At 48.5% G+C, this 17595-nt stretch overlaps 3 protein-coding genes across 3 annotated transcripts in view; 1 reads left to right on the top strand and 2 right to left on the bottom strand.

Annotated features, from left to right (window-relative positions):
* MICOS10 (mitochondrial contact site and cristae organizing system subunit 10) overlaps nucleotides 1-17595 on the bottom strand; it is a 424103-nt gene that overhangs the window by 90424 nt on the left and 316084 nt on the right. The gene's annotated exons all lie outside the window — the stretch shown is intronic.
* Nucleotides 113-5494, bottom strand: KIAA2013 (KIAA2013 ortholog). The gene is made up of 2 exons (XM_060259095.1): nucleotides 4480-5494; nucleotides 113-3330 (listed from the first exon to the last, which is right to left on the bottom strand). Exons 1-2 carry the CDS (start codon nucleotides 5492-5494, stop codon nucleotides 2471-2473), a joined length of 1875 nt encoding a protein of 624 aa, XP_060115078.1. The 3' UTR covers nucleotides 113-2470.
* Nucleotides 11310-17595, top strand: part of PLOD1 (procollagen-lysine,2-oxoglutarate 5-dioxygenase 1) — a 33079-nt gene continuing 26793 nt past the window's right edge. Inside the window, exon 1 of the mRNA XM_060259304.1 lies at nucleotides 11310-11558. Coding sequence (XP_060115287.1) covers nucleotides 11480-11558 — 79 coding nt within the window. The 5' untranslated portion in view covers nucleotides 11310-11479. The remainder of the gene's footprint in view (nucleotides 11559-17595) is intronic.

Below are 17595 nucleotides of genomic sequence, written 5' to 3'. Positions count from 1 at the left end.
TTGTGGCCTTTTAAAGCAGCTCATGACTTCTGCAGTTAGGATAACCAAGAGATGTTGCCTACCCACGAAAAACAAAAGACGCCCCACGGAACATATGGCTATAACCAATGAGTGTAGACTTGAACAGTATTTATTTCCTTAAAAAACAAAACCTTTGGTATTTGTAAAATCAAACAAACAATCAATGTTCAAATCATCAGGAAGTCTGTGTCTCGCCCCACAACCCCAAATTTAGAAACAGGACATTGCAACACATTTGGAACAAAAAAATCAATGGCTCACCTATGCACACCCCTTCAATTAAAGTTGATTACTGTGTACGAGTTGTTCACAAAAGGCTGAGAAACCCATTTGCGGCACTGGATTTAACACGTGAGAGATAAATATATACATTCTTAATTGGCTGTTATTCACTCTCAAAGTCACAGTGATTCAACATCCCCAATCCACTGACAATAAATTAAAATGCACACAGATAAATGAAACAACATACAATTAGAAGCAGAGGGGGAGAACAAAACTGTGTCACTCAGGTGAAGACAAAAAAAGGGGGTGGTGGCTTGTTTTCCTATAAAATTAAGCAGGGAAAGAGACAGCGTGATTTTCAAGTATTCTCCGCTAAAGGGAGTACATGTTATGGAAGCCAACACACCTCAGGAGAGAAGAGGTTAAAAAAAAAAAGAAATTGTGAAGAACTCCCACCAGTTCCTGTTTCCTCCTCCACAAGGCACAAAGGGCAGGTTGCTTGAGAAGGACCTTTGCTCTTCCTGCCTCGGACATCCTTCAGGCCAGCTAACAGCCCAAGGCTTTTATTCCACACTGTTCATCTCACTTGCAATTCCAAGACATTTCATAGGACTTTCAGGGGAGTCTTTTTAACTGTGCTATCTTTAAAGGACATGTGCACCCACATGGCAGCTCCTAACCACTTCTGTACTCGGGAGCTACGTGTTAATTGTTTTGCTCTCTCCTTGGCTAAAATACTGAGAAAAGCGGATGGTTCTCATAGAGTTGTGCAGCTCCGTGATATAGGAAGCGTGGCTACTGTCAAAAGCAGCAGCCCCTTATTCGCCTTCTCCTCTTTCCATGGAAATGACTGCTAAGTATCAAGGGACAACTATGTAATACTACTGTGATGGTAACTGGCTCTCCGTTACTAGTCGCTATTTATCTGGGCAGCTTTCAATATGATGCCATGAGGGAATGGTGGTCATACTAACTGCTTTTTTTAACAAGGGCATGGTTCAAAAAAGAAAAAGGCCATCATGGAAACCTTAGATCTTAAAAAGAGATAAACACACACACCACAGAGGAAGAAATCAATACGATGAATCGGAGTTCCATGGTTCCAGTAGTATGCACGCTCTACAATGGGACCTGTCTAGCCCCTTCTCTCACCGTTGCATTTGAAGAAAAATAAATAAATAAAAGTGATCGTTGGAAAGAGGTTGTGGGTTTCTTTGCTCTAACGGAAGCCAGTTCTGCCAGCTTCCTTCCCTGCCTTTTACACCAGAATCTCATTTTCGGAGCCAACAGAGAACATTCAACTTTGCAAACAGCTGCTAATATTCAACGGCGCGACACCTCCTCACCTTATCACTTGATAATGCTTGGTGGGTGTGCAAACTTCAACTAGGAACACAACTGGACTGCAGTTTCTCTGCATTTCAGCTGCTACCCTCCCTGTTCACCTCCAGAAAAAAAAGGGAAACTTGGAAGTCAAGGCCTTACTGTCCCTTGGCTGCCTTCTCTGCTTATCTTGTGAGTCTACGAGAACTATCGCCATTCAACATTTGATCTTGCCAAGGAAAGGAGTAGGAGGAAGGATCAACAACTGTCCTCCAGGCCTAGAACGCGCTGGAGACAGGAGCAAGGCTGTTCCTTGGTCTCCTTTGCCTTAAAAGTTCCTCAGCGCCATGAATTCTACACTCAACACAGCCTAATAACAATCCATCGCAATACTTTCTGCCACTGGGAGAGGCAGCAAAAACCCAGAGCCCCTGGAAGTCAGTCTGTAAAGAGCAATTCCCCAAGCTCCCCCACCCGCTTTTAGGTTCATTCTGTGATCTTCACACTAGTTTTGCACTTATTTCAACCGATTCCCTCCTGGTACTTGCTAAGCCAAAGCCTTTGGACATTCAGCGGCACACTACTTCCCTGCAGTAAAGCATTCTGGAGGCAACTGTGGTCCCCAAAAATAGAAGCTGTGCTAAAAGTGCACCCCACCCTCAAATGTAATTTTGTACCAGAGCAAGCTTTAAAAAAAAAAAAACCCAAAAACCCTGAATGTGGGCTGCTATTCCTTCATACGCACACACACACACACACACACAAAGAGCCTGTCCAAAGGACATTCGAACCCCTGACTTGGGCCGCCTACTTTCACAGGCTGCGGAGCCTAGGATCAGAAGCCCAAGAAAATTACTCCATTGGCAGAGCCTCCTGCAGCTGCACCCAGACATGGCTGCCTTCACACCTTGCTTCGGAACAGCGGCTTAGCCCCTGGCCCGCAGTACTCATTGTAAATGAGTTTGAAGAGGAACAAGTGGAAGAGAGTGATGAGGGAAGCCACGCTGAACCAGAAGAGGAAAGGCAAGCCGGGATACTGCTTCGCCATGTGCTCTTCGTGCGCCAGGATCGCCTTCAGGTGTAGCGTGTGCCTCAGGTCCTGCAGGTGGACCAAGTCTGTCGAGATGTAGAGCAGCGGCGTGATGGGCTGCGTCACCATAACGGGGAACGTGTGGCCCCGCGGCTCAGAAGTGAGCTCGACAGGCTCGTTCGAGCAGCCCCCCTCGCAGGCGTACAGCTGGACTGGTTTCTCCTGGAATTTCACAGAGACGTGCAAGAAGGGTTTCCCTTCCGCATCCAGCAGAACAGCCAAGTTGATCAAGTCCTTGTTGTAATGAATCCCACGCAAGGAGTAGCTGTTGTGCAGCACCTCTGGATCGGCTTGAAATTGGAGGTGGTTCTCTGTGAACTGCAGCCCGCCGAAGCTGAGCACCATCCCTTGCATGAGGCCGTGGGCTCCGGCCACCAAAAGGCCCTTGCAGCCCCGCTTCTGGAGGGTCAGCTTCCACAAATCTGAGAGCTGCAGGACCTGAGGCACGCTCAGCAAGTGTGCTGGCCACAGGTTTTCTGCATGCATTGTGGCGTGGCCGCTGAAGCAGTGGTCAGCATAGTTCAGCGTGGCTTCCATTTTCTCCTTTTCCTCGCTGCTGATGAGAGGATCCAGCAAGGGGGCCGGGGTAGTAGAAAGGACATAATACAGGGTCATGTTGACGGTCTTGCTGGAAGGGGTGTGAGCATCGGTGATCTTCCTCATTTCTACCCCTGAAACACAAAGAAATGATTTTGGTTTCTCTCCTGTTTTCTTCCATTCAACCAAAAAACTCAATGCTTGGTTATATGACATTTTTATCTAACACGATGCAATGGCTAAACACATTAATCTGGAATTTTCAGTTCAAATCTCAGCTATGAATTTTCAGTTCAAATCTCAGCTATGAATTTTCAGTTCAAATTCAGCTATGAATTTAGTAGGTTGCTTTAGGTAGGCAATTATCATCTCTACATTATCACCACATTGGCAATATGGGGAGGGAGGAAATGGCAGTAAAAATGGTTGTAAGCATTAATGAACATTTCTACAAATGGTTTGAGCCTGTAAAATTACCTAGTCAAATGCTAAATACCCTTGCTTTCACACTCTCAAAAACCTTGTGAGGCAAATTCAGTGGAAGAAGAACTTTCAAAAAGGCTGTAAGACAAAATCTAGGGAATTTCCCCCTCTCCCGTATATCTGGCACCATAATGTCAATTGGCTCTGAATTTGATCTGGAATGGAATTTAGCCCAAACTGGGGTGGAGGGATTAGTGATAAGTAGCACGAAGTTTAGATGGAATAAATACTTTCCAGACAAAGCCTGTGTTTATTCGTGTTTTCATAAGGCTGCACCTTTTGGGTCTCAAACCTGAGGCCAACCAAACAGGCCGGGGGAAATGCCCAAGGCAGGAGCCCAATGGATCATGCCCAGTGTTTTCCACATAAATCTTTAATCTACTGGAATAGTTTGGAGAAGGCTACAGGTGTGTCTGGGGAAATCAACCACCTCTTACCTTTGCCAAGAGGTGGCAAAGCAGGTCCTAGCTGGGTTAGATAAGAGGGTTTAATCTGTAACATGCAAAGTCACAGCTCTCGGAATCACAGAGAAACTATGCCCTATATACTCTGTTCTTTTTAACCTTTGCACGCAGGTGAGTTGCCGGAAATGAAAAGGCCCTGGGAAACAAAAAGAGGACGGATCCCTGTTGAAGCCCATGTGGCTTCTAGTTTCATGTGGCTTCATGTGGTTAGTTCCAGGATGAACTAACAACATCCTATACAAACCACTTCCAATTATTCCAGTCTTAGTTACAGATCTAAGAGAACCAGGAAAGTTGGCAGGATAGAGTCGGGGGCAAAGCGGATCCCCCCCTCACCTGAGATGAACAGGTCTGCCCAGGCCTTCCGGTGTTCCTGTAGTAGGTCTTCCACCCTCATCCTCAGGACCTCCAGCATCTCTCTTTTGGCCGCCTCCCGTAGCTTGCTGAAGGTGTCGTCCAGGCGGGAGGCATCAATGGGCTCCGAGGCGTGCACCACAGACACCAACGTCTCATCGAACTGGGACTTGGGCGCCACCTGCACCCGGCTGACCAGCTTCTTGGCGGCCACCACCACCAGCACCACCTTGGCACTGTCCGGCTGGAGCACACGGCCCGAGGAGAGCAGGAACTGCCGGTCCCCCACTTTCTCCAAAGTGGTGACAAACTTGCCACCGGCCCCGGCCGCACCGCCACCGCCGAGGGTCAGGGAGGGTGCCGAGAGCGGGCCGGACACCTCGAAGGCCACCTGGCGCTCGGTGGGGTTGGCGATGGCCAGGCGCTGCAGGTACAGGTGCGGCCGCCCCCGGTGGGCCAACACCTCCTCCCGCACAGCCACGCACTCCCCATCGTTGGCCGCCGTGTGGACGCAGCGCACCCTGTGGACGGCACCGTCCTTCAGCATGGCCACGGCGGCACCTGCGTCAGCCAGGGCGGTGGCCGGAGCCCGCAGCTGAGCCAAGGCCGGGTACTCGGTGCTGTGGGCCGGGGAGGCTGCCGGGCCTTTGCCCGCCGCAGGGGCCACCCAGAGCTGGTTGGCAGCCAGGTCCAGCAGCAAGTGGCCGTTGCCCACGAGGGCCAGAGGGGCCCCTGCGTCGCCAGGCCCGGCGGGCAGCTGCAGCAGGCGGGCCTCGCCCTTCTCGGCCAAGGCCTGCCAGGCGCGCGTCTCGGCCTGCAGGCACAGGCCCGCCGCGCCCCCCGCCGCCCGCCCGGCCCTCCAGGGCAGCAGCCGCAGCCAGGCCCCGCCGAGGTACCAGGAGGCCACCAGCACGAAGCCCAGCAGCGCCAGCAGCCGCCTCGCCCAGCTGCTCGACAGCAGGCCCGGCAGCCCCTTCAGCCGCTGCTGCAGCCACATCGAGCACCACGCCGCCCGGCCGGAGCCTCCCCGGCCCTCGCCTCACGGCGCCCGGCCACGGCGGCTACGCCACTCCCCGGCTCGGCGCGGCCTACTCGCGCCCCTTCGCCTCGCCGCCGCCGCCGCCTCACGACATCGCGCCCGGAGAGGAGGGGAGGCGAGGCGAGGGAAGGCGGGCGGGCGGGAAGGCGGGCGGGCGGCCTCGGCGAAGGGAAGCGGCCGGGCTCGGGGCTCGGCGGCGGCGGCTCTCCTGCGCCACAAGGCGGGGCGGCAACGGCGGAGGGACGGCCCGGCAGGGCAGGGCAGGGCTGGGCCAAGGAGCGGCGGAGGAGGGAGGCCTTTCGGCTGCCTCCTGCGGGGAGGGGGAGAAGAGCAAGCCCTTCAGGGCGCCCGGGGCAGCGCGGCCCCAGAGCATGTGCAGAGGGCAGAGTCTGGACAAGGGGCTCGGTTCCCTCCTGAGCTCAGCATCCTGGAAGGCATGCCAGGGCAGCGTCTTCCTCAGCACGTGTGGAGCGCCTTCTCCTTGTGCAGAGCATCTTTTGGAGGAGGGTTTTCCTGAGCATGTGTGGAGTGCCTTCTCCTTGTGCAGAGCATCTTTTGGAGGAGCGTTTTCCTGAGCATGTGTAGAGTGCCTTCTCCTTGTGCAGAGCATCTTTTGGAGGAGGGTTTTCCTGAGCATGTGTGGAGTGCCTTCTCTGTGTGCAGAGCATCTTTTGGAGGAGCGTTTTCCTGAGCATGTGTAGAGTGCCTTCTCCTTGTGCAGAGCATCTTTTGGAGGAGGGTTTTCCTGAGCATGTGTGGAGTGCCTTCTCCTTGTGCAGAGCATCTTTTGGAGGAGGGTTTTCCTGAGCATGTGTGGAGTGCCTTCTCCTTGTGCAGAGCAAGGTCTTTTGGAGGAGTGTCTTCCTGAGCATGTGTGGAGTGCCTTCTCCTTGCACAGAGCAAGGTCTTTTGGAGGAGTGTCTTCCTGAGCATGTGTGGAGTGCCTTCTCCTTGTGCAGAGCATCTTTTGGAGGAGGGTTTTCCTGAGCATGTGTGGAGTGCCTTCTCCTTGTGCAGAGCAAGGTCTTTTGGAGGAGTGTCTTCCTGAGCATGTGTGGAGTGCCTTCTCCTTGCACAGAGCAAGGTCTTTTGGAGGAGTGTCTTCCTGAGCATGTGTGGAGTGCCTTCTCCTTGTGCAGAGCATCTTTTGGAGGAGGGTTTTCCTGAGCATGTGTGGAGTGCCTTCTCCTTGTGCAGAGCATCTTTTGGAGGAGCATTTTCCTGAGCATGTGTGGAGTGCCTTCGCCTTGTGCAGAGCAAGGTCTTTTGGAGGAGCGTCTTCCTGAGCATGTGTGGAGCGCCTTCTCCTTGTGCAGAGCATCTTTTGGAGGAGGGTTTTCCTGAGCATGTGTGGAGTGCCTTCTCCTTGTGCAGAGCATCTTTTGGAGGAGGGTTTTCCTGAGCATGTGTGGAGTGCCTTCTCCTTGTGCAGAGCAAGGTCTTTTGGAGGAGTGTCTTCCTGAGCATGTGTGGAGTGCCTTCTCCTTGCACAGAGCAAGGTCTTTTGGAGGAGTGTCTTCCTGAGCATGTGTGGAGTGCCTTCTCCTTGTGCAGAGCATCTTTTGGAGGAGGGTTTTCCTGAGCATGTGTGGAGTGCCTTCTCCTTGTGCAGAGCAAGGTCTTTTGGAGGAGTGTCTTCCTGAGCATGTGTGGAGTGCCTTCTCCTTGCACAGAGCAAGGTCTTTTGGAGGAGTGTCTTCCTGAGCATGTGTGGAGTGCCTTCTCCTTGTGCAGAGCATCTTTTGGAGGAGGGTTTTCCTGAGCATGTGTGGAGTGCCTTCTCCTTGTGCAGAGCATCTTTTGGAGGAGCATTTTCCTGAGCATGTGTGGAGTGCCTTCGCCTTGTGCAGAGCAAGGTCTTTTGGAGGAGCGTCTTCCTGAGCATGTGTGGAGCGCCTTCTCCTTGTGCAGAGCATCTTTTGGAGGAGGGTTTTCCTGAGCATGTGTGGAGTGCCTTCTCCTTGTGCAGAGCAAGGTCTTTTGGAGGAGTGTCTTCCTGAGCATGTGTGGAGTGCCTTCTCCTTGCACAGAGCAAGGTCTTTTGGAGGAGTGTCTTCCTGAGCATGTGTGGAGTGCCTTCTCCTTGTGCAGAGCATCTTTTGGAGGAGGGTTTTCCTGAGCATGTGTGGAGTGCCTTCTCCTTGTGCAGAGCAAGGTCTTTTGGAGGAGTGTCTTCCTGAGCATGTGTGGAGTGCCTTCTCCTTGCACAGAGCAAGGTCTTTTGGAGGAGTGTCTTCCTGAGCATGTGTGGAGTGCCTTCTCCTTGTGCAGAGCATCTTTTGGAGGAGGGTTTTCCTGAGCATGTGTAGAGTGCCTTCTCCTTGTGCAGAGCATCTTTTGGAGGAGGGTTTTCCTGAGCATGTGTAGAGTGCCTTCTCCTTGTGCAGAGCATCTTTTGGAGGAGGGTTTTCCTGAGCATGTGTGGAGTGCCTTCTCCGTGTGCAGAGCGTCTTTTGGAGGAGCGTCTTCCTGAGCATGTGTGGAGTGCCTTCTCCTTGTGCAGAGCAAGGTCTTTTGGAGGAGTGTCTTCCTGAGCATGTGTGGAGTGCCTTCTCCTTGCACAGAGCAAGGTCTTTTGGAGGAGTGTCTTCCTGAGCATGTGTGGAGTGCCTTCTCCTTGTGCAGAGCATCTTTTGGAGGAGGGTTTTCCTGAGCATGTGTGGAGTGCCTTCTCCTTGTGCAGAGCAAGGTCTTTTGGAGGAGTGTCTTCCTGAGCATGTGTGGAGTGCCTTCTCCTTGCACAGAGCAAGGTCTTTTGGAGGAGTGTCTTCCTGAGCATGTGTGGAGTGCCTTCTCCTTGTGCAGAGCATCTTTTGGAGGAGGGTTTTCCTGAGCATGTGTAGAGTGCCTTCTCCTTGTGCAGAGCATCTTTTGGAGGAGGGTTTTCCTGAGCATGTGTAGAGTGCCTTCTCCTTGCACAGAGCAAGGTCTTTTGGAGGAGCGTCTTCCTGAGCATGTGTGGAGTGCCTTCTCTGTGTGCAGAGCATCTTTTGGAGGAATGTTTTCCTGAGCATGTGTAGAGTGCCTTCTCCTTGTGCAGAGCATCTTTTGGAGGAGGGTTTTCCTGAGCATGTGTGGAGTGCCTTCTCTGTGTGCAGAGCATCTTTTGGAGGAGCGTTTTCCTGAGCATGTGTAGAGTGCCTTCTCCTTGTGCAGAGCATCTTTTGGAGGAGGGTTTTCCTGAGCATGTGTGGAGTGCCTTCTCTGTGTGCAGAGCATCTTTTGGAGGAGCGTTTTCCTGAGCATGTGTAGAGTGCCTTCTCCTTGTGCAGAGCATCTTTTGGAGGAGGGTTTTCCTGAGCATGTGTGGAGTGCCTTCTCTGTGTGCAGAGCATCTTTTGGAGGAGCGTTTTCCTGAGCATGTGTAGAGTGCCTTCTCCTTGTACAGAGCATCTTTTGGAGGAGTGTCTTCCTGAGCATGTGTGGAGTGCCTTCTCTGTGTGCAGAGCATCTTTTGGAGGAGCGTTTTCCTGAGCATGTGTAGAGTGCCTTCTCCTTGTGCAGAGCATCTTTTGGAGGAGGGTTTTCCTGAGCATGTGTAGAGTGCCTTCTCCTTGTGCAGAGCATCTTTTGGAGGAGGGTTTTCCTGAGCATGTGTAGAGTGCCTTCTCCTTGCACAGAGCAAGGTCTTTTGGAGGAGCGTCTTCCTGAGCATGTGTGGAGTGCCTTCTCTGTGTGCAGAGCATCTTTTGGAGGAGCGTTTTCCTGAGCATGTGTAGAGTGCCTTCTCCTTGTGCAGAGCATCTTTTGGAGGAGGGTTTTCCTGAGCATGTGTGGAGTGCCTTCTCCCTGTGCAGAGCAAGGTCTTTTGGAGGAGTGTCTTCCTGAGCATGTGTGGAGTGCCTTCTCTGTGTGCAGAGCATCTTTTGAAGGAGCGTTTTCCTGAGCATGTGTAGAGTGCCTTCTCCTTGCACAGAGCAAGGTCTTTTGGAGGAGCGTCTTCCTGAGCATGTGTGGAGTGCCTTCTCTGTGTGCAGAGCATCTTTTGGAGGAGCATTTTCCTGAGCATGTGTGGAGTGCCTTCTCCTTGTGCAGAGCATCTTTTGGAGGAGCGTTTTCCTGAGCATGTGTGGAGTGCCTTCTCCGTGTGCAGAGCGTCTTTTGGAGGAGCGTCTTCCTGAGCATGTGTGGAGTGCCTTCGCCTTGTGCAGAGCAAGGTCTTTTGGAGGAGCGTCTTCCTGAGCATGTGTGGAGTGCCTTCTCCTTGTGCAGAGCATCTTTTGGAGGAGGGTTTTCCTGAGCATGTGTGGAGTGCCTTCTCCTTTGCAGAGCAAGGTCTTTTGGAGGAGCGTTTTCCTGAGCATGTGTGGAGTGCCTTCTCCTTGCACAGAGCAAGGTCTTTTGGAGGAGCGTCTTCCTGAGCATGTGTGGAGTGCCTTCTCCTTGTGCAGAGCAAGGTCTTTTGGAGGTTTCTTTTCAGTACAGGCAGGTTTTCTGAAATGAGGATTCTAGTCCTCATGAATACAGAACTGACTCAGGTGCAGTTCTTCCAGATTAAACAATCCAGGGCTGTAGTCAGGGTGAAGAGTACATTGCCTCTGTTGAGAATACAGGTGCAAAGCTGAATGGGATCTATTCCCTAGTAAGGATGGTTTAAGAATGTAGCATTTATTGGTCAAACTAGTAGATTCCCATGTCTTAATTAAAAGGTAGAGAGAATGATGATCATTTTGTTTTTAAAAAAACCTACATCAAATTTGAATCCACATTGAGTTATAGCTGTGCTTCTTTGTTTTTTTTCCAGCCCCAAAGATTTATAGCAGTGTTATGTTTTCAAGTACTTTGGACCACTTCATCAAATGCATGAAATATCCCATCAGCTGACAGAAATAAATGAGCACGGACTGAAGAAAGGCAGGATGAAGGCAATACTTCCTTGTCTGTCCTTTCTCGATGTACACCACCTTCTACTATTTCATTGATAAAACCCTGATTATTTTTTCCAACTAACTGGCTGAAGTTAAAGGACAGTCGTGGTTTTTAATTCCATTGTCTGCCAAGACAATTAGATTTTTCAGATGCCGGTATGCTTCCTTCTCTTTTTCTATTGTTTCTTCCAACTGCTGTTTCAGGGGAAAAACCCTTTTCTTTTGTATCTGAAATTAGCATTGTATTTGGAGTGTGCATGCACTATCCAGAATTACAGTAAGCTTCGTTGGTCTTAAGGGTATCACTGGACTCAAACTTAGCTCTGTTGCTTCAGACCAACACCTAAATCCAAAAAGTGAAGTTTTGATCTTTTGCATAGTTCTTGTTTCGACTGAAATTCTATCATTGCTTGACAGTCCTGGGGAGAGAACCCAACGACAGAGGCAGTAATTCTGGATTAATTAACTAGGATGCAAAGAGTGTCATTTTGGATTTGAAAAAGCCACATATTTTGAGCAATCTGCTCTAGAGTAAAACAAAATAGGAGTCAATTGCACCTTTAAGACCAACAGTTTTATTCAGAATGCACAGGAAAGCTTACGTTCTGAATAAAACTGTTGGTCTTAAAGGTGCAATTGACTCCTATTTTGTTCTTCTACTTCAGACCAACACAGCTGTCTGTTTGGATCTATGCTCCGGAGTAAATTCACCAAAGTTAAATGAGACCCTTTAAGACACCAGCGGCTTGTGTTGTGCAGTGTAAATCTCTTTTTCATTCTAAGGCCTGCCACGGTAGCCTTCTGCGGCTGTAGCTCCCCCCCTCAAGTACTCTGCGTTTGGGACGATCTCTGGATCTTGATGCAGGGTGGATTTGGGGGCGGGAGTGGAAGGCAGGAGAAGTCTGGAAAGAGGAGCCCTCCCCCCTTCCTGCAAGAGGCGTGCTTATTGCGTGGCACAGCAGCTCCGAGACGACAGGGAGGGACTTGTGCAAAGCAGAGCTACATCCCATCCGCCTCTCCAAAAAGCTTGATTTTTTTTTTTTTGCAGGATCCGCTGCAGAGAGCCCTTCCGAAGATGCCCCTCGGACGTCTCCTTCTACCACTTCTACTGCTCCTGATGAATGAGGGAAGTTATGGGTCCAAACAGCAGCAAGGTAAGAGGGGCTGGCCAGAAAGGCAGATCAGAGAGGGCTGGTTATGCAGGGAGTGGGATTCTCTCATTCCTCCCCTCCTCCTGCGCCTGCACCCGCAGATAGACCCACCTGGTTAGACCTTTCCACTCTGCACTGGTTATTCTGGAACAGTAGCATTTGCTTGCCCTGGTAGTTGCCATCTCTGAGTGTTGCACACACACTTAAAAGAAAGTTCTTTGGAAATCAGTTTCCAAGTGGAGACATTTGTGTTGGGATGCTGGGGTATGATGTTGGATTTCTTAATGCAAATCAGCCTCTGTTAGATTTGAGAGTAATCATCGTTAGGATATTAAAAGTGGGAAGGGGCGCAGAACGATGAGTTCCCCCTATTATGCCTCAGTCTCCTTTGTAGTGTTTGTTTATGCACCATATTTTAATGAATGCTATTCAATGGAATTAGAGAATCAAGAACTAGTCTTTCTAAATTAACGCAGAGTACTTTGGCACATCACAATCTCTATCTTTGCCCATCACAAGATGTTAAGTTATGACAGGGAATTCGTTCCAAAAAGGGCGGAACCTTCTTTATTTCTTTTATGCAAGTATATTATTTATATGTTAGAGTTTTTTTATTCCACCTTCTTCCAAGATCAGTGTCGTATAACTGTGTTCCCCTCCCTTTTACTCCTGGTGACAACCCTGCAAGATTGAAAGAGCAAATTACAGGGCCGATTTCACTCTGATTGATTGACTGGAAATTGTAACCGAGGTCTCCCATAATCAATATCCTCCAGTGGGAAATATTTGGAGTAGGGGCTGAGCCTCACAGGCCCTCCCCTCATGGATAAAGCAACAGTGCAAAGTAGCAAGCCACTCCCAGGCCTGCTATTTTAAAAGTTCCTGGCGTTTGAAATTTTTCCAGCTCCACTGTGGCTGCACCATTTAACAAACCGAGAAAGAAAATGAAAGATAATTAAACTGCAATTCAGTCATGCTGCAGAAAAGACTTCATTCTTGCTGAAAACATGCTTGCGGGATAGGGCAGGCTATAAGTCGAAAAAATTGTTGACACATGTCTGATGGGGGAGGAGAAAAGCAGCCAACCTCTCCAGCTTCACTGCTTTCTCGGGGGTGGGGTGGGGGGACAGATCTCAGTCCATGCGCAGAGGAAAGAATTGAAGGACCAGGTCATCTTTCCTTCCCCAATGTGTGCAATCACGTGCCGCAGGTATGCTCTGAAGAGATGTTGGCTTGCCTTTTTTTACAAAAACTGCTGCCTCCAAAAAGTTTGCCATGTCAGAATACTTCTAAATGCATTTTTAACAAAGAAATATATTCAGAGTGCGTATGCTCAGAGTCCTCCTTCCTGCCCCTTTTCCCATCTGCCAAGCGTCTTTCTCCAGAGACTCTGGAATATAAAGACATTTTTTGACCAAAAGAGAGACCTTGCACAGGGCAGATTGCGTGCGCCTGCTAACTTTTCCACATTCCAACAACTTTGGAAGCAGCACAGTGGATCCCTTTTCTTCCCCTTGACTCGGAAGGAAATACGACACCTCCGTCTGTCCATTCGGGAGGCCTCCGATTCCACGCTGGAGTTGTCAGCTGGTTTTAGCAGAAGCCAGAGTTCCACTGAACCGTGCATAAATAGTTGCTCCGAAAATGAATCTGGGCTGGCTTTTCCGTTACTTAAATGCCGCTACAAGTTCTCTTCTCTTATATATTTATCATTTTCTGTTGCTTTAGAGGGGAAGAAGCGGGAGGAAAGATATGAGAACAGGGGCCTGATTGAATCAGGCCAAAGGTCCCTCTAGTCTGACATCTTTCCAAATCAGTGCGTTGTGCCCCATGGCTCTGGAACAGGGTTCAGAGGGCTTTTACACTCCTGGCGAGATGGCAAAGCAGCTGTTCCACAGAGCTTGTGGGGTAGCCTAAGCTTCGGCAAAGAAGGAGTTCCTGCTGGTGGGTTGGGGTCATCAGTTATCTTTAGTTTTGTTCTTAATGAATTTTTTAAATAATTGGTTTACCAGATTGTTTTTACATAGTTGTTAACCTCCTCGTGTCCTGGGATTCTTATAATAATAATAAGGCAAAATAATGGGCAAAAGGAGGGCATATCAATATTTTAAATTCATAAATAAGCTAAATCAGTTGTCCTGGGAGAGCCCTCAGACTGGGCAGATATGAAAAACGAATGCACACACGCAGACCACAAAAAAAAAAAAAAGTATGAACGCATTCCCAAAATCCAACACAGCAGCATTTTTTCTTGCATCCAGCTTGGCATGTCCGGTGTCACTGATGGATGCACCAGATGATTTGCCGTTGCTTCTGGATGTATTTGCTGGACATACGGGGAGTAACATACCCTGTTAAACTCATTCCACTTTTTAAAATAAGCTATTTATAGCTTCTTTGATTTGTGTTTTTAACAACACAGGCATTCTTTTAGACCCGGCAGTACTTTTCCTAATTTGGGAAATGCATTCTACCTGGGCTTCATTATTGTGGTTTTAAAATGAGATTGGCTCACTCACCTTTTCTCTGCCATTTCTCTGCCTGTTTGGAAACTGATCTCTTTTGCTCTTCTTAAGCTACCAGAATACAGTTCACAAAGGGAGAAATATCACCCTTTGACCTGTCTTTCTTATACCCAGCAGGAGGTAAACAGTTTGTGACAATATTAAAAGTGTTGCATAGGATACCATGATAAATTCGTCTGAATGAGAATGAAGTGAAGATCTTGGAATTGTTTCTTCCCTACCCACCCCCCACTCCAGACATAGAAGGGGACAGGAGAGAGGTTGGGACAAATCTCAGATGTGTTATATTTAGGCCAAATGACATCTGGAATCCAGACCTTCTTTGCAGCTAAGCAGTGAGAGGCAAAAGCATAAGCCCCCTGTAAAATTTAGATATTGAACTAAAATCTCTGATGTGTGACACCATGATAAGGCAAAGGTAAAAATGGGATTGGGTGGGAAAGGCATCTTTAAGCGAGAGAATGTGTACCCAAAACTGGATTTTTCTCTTGTTCTTTGTATTTGGTCCAAGCTGAGAAGTAGAGCATCCCAGCTGAGCGGATATCATGTTAGATCCCCTTCCTGTTCCATGTTCTTTCATCTCTGGGCCCTAATTCAAACAATTCTTGGTGCTCCAGGCTCAGCTTCTTACAAACCACCAGATAGTTAAAAATAGCTCTTTTCAATTTGGTAGTAGTCACCAGTCATTTGGGAAGCTTTCTAACTGCTGATATGCCACTAGTTTTTCAACAAGTAGACATGAGAGACGGATGTTTTATTTCTTTCCGTTCCTGTCTATGAGAATCCAAAAACTGCTTTTGTATATGAGACCAAACATTTATCTTGTCCAGCATCCTGTTTCAAACAGCAGCTGTCTAGGTATGCCAGGGAAGCTTTCTTCATTTAGAAATTTCTGCCCTACCTTCCCTGAGTTCAAGATAGTCTACAATTTAACCTCGTTAAAAAAAACCCCAACATAATATCACTTCAGTTAAAAATGTTCCCAACATTCAAAAAACATAATAGATTGCCACGGTGGCCAAAATGTATTTTAAGTCTTATCTTTAGCTGCTTTATAAATAGTCCGGAAATGCCCTGTGAAACCAAACTTGTTTGGAGACATTTTGAAATATGGTTAGAGAAGGGGTCCTCTGTACCATCAAGGTGATGTGTTCTTTGTTAGGATTAAAACTGGGATTATGCCAAAGATTTACATAAGGGCTCTTTAGCTTGAAGAAACGTCGACTGCGGGGTGACATGATAGAGGTTTACAAGATAATGCATGGGATGGAGAAAGTAGAGAAAGAAGTACTTTTCTCCCTTTGTCACAATACAAGAACTTGTGGGCATTCGATGAAATTGCTGAGCAGTCGCGTTAGAACGGATAAAAGGAGGTACTTCTTCACCCAAAGGGTGATTAACATGTGGAATTCACTGCCACAGGAGGTGGTGGCGGCTACAAGCATAACCACCTTCAAGAGGGGGTTAGATAAAAATATGGAGCAGAGGTCCATCAGTGGCTATTAGCCACAGTGTGTGTGTGTGTGTATATATATATATATATATTTGGCCGCTGTGTGACACAGAATGTTGGACTGGATGGGCCATTGGCCTGATCCAACATGGCTTCTCTTATGTTCTTATAAGAACATCAGAAGAGCCTGGCTGGATCAGACTAGAGAGAGTCCATCTAGTCCAGCATCCTTGTCTCACACAGTGACCTCCCAGTTCCTCTGCAGGACCAACAACAGAACATAGAGGCCGAGGCCTTCCCCTCCTGTTGCCTCCTGGCTCTGGGATGCAGAGGTTCAGTGCCTCTGAATGTGGAGGTTTCCCTCAGTCACCACGGCTAATAGCCATTGATAGATTTACCTTCCGTAAATTTATTGAATCCCCTTTTAAAGTTGTAGATCCGGAGGAGTTAGCCGTGTTGGTTTGTTGTTGCAAAATCGGAAAGAGTCCAGTAGCGCCTTTAAGACTGACAAAACGTTACCGTAGCAGAGCTGTTTCTTGAAAGCTTGTGGTGCAATAAAATTTGTTAGTCTTAAAGGTGCTACTGGAATCCTTACTTTTAAAGTTGTTAATTCTGTGGCCACTGCTACAACTTCTAGCAGCAAATTCCACATTTTAATTACTCTCTGTGTACTCTCCTTTTGTCTGCCTTGAACCTACTGGTTTCATTGGATGCCTTCAAGTTCTAGTACTTTGGGAGACAGGGAAAAATTTCTCTTTATCAAGTCTCCACCCCATGCATAATTTTATAAACCTCTATCATGTCCCCCCCCCCCCCCCCCCGTCGCCTCTGTTCTAAATTGATAAGTCCCAGGATTTTCAGCCTTTCCTTCTAGGGAAGATGCTTCAACCTTCTAATGATCTCCTCTGTACTTTTTTCCAGCTCTGCAGTGTCCTTTTTTGAGATACGGTGACCAGAACTGTACACAGTATTCCCAATGAGGCTGCACCGTAGATCTATACCGGGGCGTTACAGTATTGGTTGTTTTATTCTCAGTTCCTTTCTTAATAATCCCTAACATAGAAATTGCCTTTTACACCACTGCAGCTCACTGGGTTGACACTTTCATTGAATTGTCCACTATGACCCCAAGAGCTTTTCCCCTCTCAGTCTCAGCAAGTTCAGACTCCGTTAGCCTAGACTTGAAATTGGGATCCATTGGGATGCAGATGGAGAGCATCACCAAAAGTATGACGGATCTCAGTTGGCAGCCCCGGCTATGAGGAGCTTTGAAGCTGAGACTGAGCACCTTGGAAACTGACCTGTCGTGTGCATCTGATGACCAGAGGTCCCCTGCCTCTGAACATGATCTGTTCCGAGCTGATGCAGTTCTTAGCCTGAGTAGACCAATTGTCTGTGGATTTTTATTTATTTATTTAATAGGCTTATAGTCCGCCTTTTCCCGTAAACAGGCTCGAGGCGGATCACAACACATTAAAAAATAACAATAAAAACCTACATAACAAAGTTAAAACACCAATTTAAAATTAAGCAGTAAAAACAATAAATACAACGCACCACCGGGGGACAGGGCACAGCATATCAGTAACCAGTTGTAGGCCCACCTTAAACGATGGTAATAACAATAGGGTAGCACTGTAAAAAAGCAAATATTGGACCAAATAATCAGACGCCCGCTGCCTCAACCATTGGCCCTGCAAAACAGCTCTGAAATGGCGCTGTTTTCACAGGCGCTGCGAAATGGCAGTAATTCAGGTAGGGCCTGGATCTCCGCAGGGAGGTGATTCCACCAGGCAGGGGCCAGGGCTGAAAAGGCCCTTGCCCTGGTTGAGGCAAATCGGACATCCTTAGGGCCAGGGGTGGTCAGGAGGTGTTACGTAGCCGATCTCAACGACCTCCGGGGCGTATCTGGGGAAAGGCGGTCCCTCAGGTATGTTGGTCCCAGACCGCGTAAGGCTTTAAATGTCAGTACCTCAGCCTTTTGAAAAACCGCTAACTGTAGTGGCCATTGCAACATTCTTGGGCCAGGAATTCCAAGAGATGAGTATATGACGGATAAAGA

The sequence above is a fragment of the Heteronotia binoei genome, chromosome 18 (assembly GCF_032191835.1).
Source record: "Heteronotia binoei isolate CCM8104 ecotype False Entrance Well chromosome 18, APGP_CSIRO_Hbin_v1, whole genome shotgun sequence".
Taxonomy (NCBI): Eukaryota; Metazoa; Chordata; class Lepidosauria; order Squamata; family Gekkonidae; genus Heteronotia; species Heteronotia binoei.
Note: the sequence above shows the minus strand (reverse complement) of the source record. Positions and strands in the feature narration are given on the sequence as shown.

What these genes read in the sequence shown, in the direction of transcription:
- KIAA2013 (XM_060259095.1), bottom strand. Translation starts at nt 5,494, where the DNA reads ATGTGGCTGCAGCAGCGGCTGAAGGGGCTGCCGGGCCTGCTGTCGAGC. An exon ending in GGCAGACCTGTTCATCTCAG is followed by an intron (nt 3,331 to 4,479) that starts GTGAGGGGGGGA and finishes TTTGTGTTTCAG; the next exon opens with GGGTAGAAATGAGGAAGATC.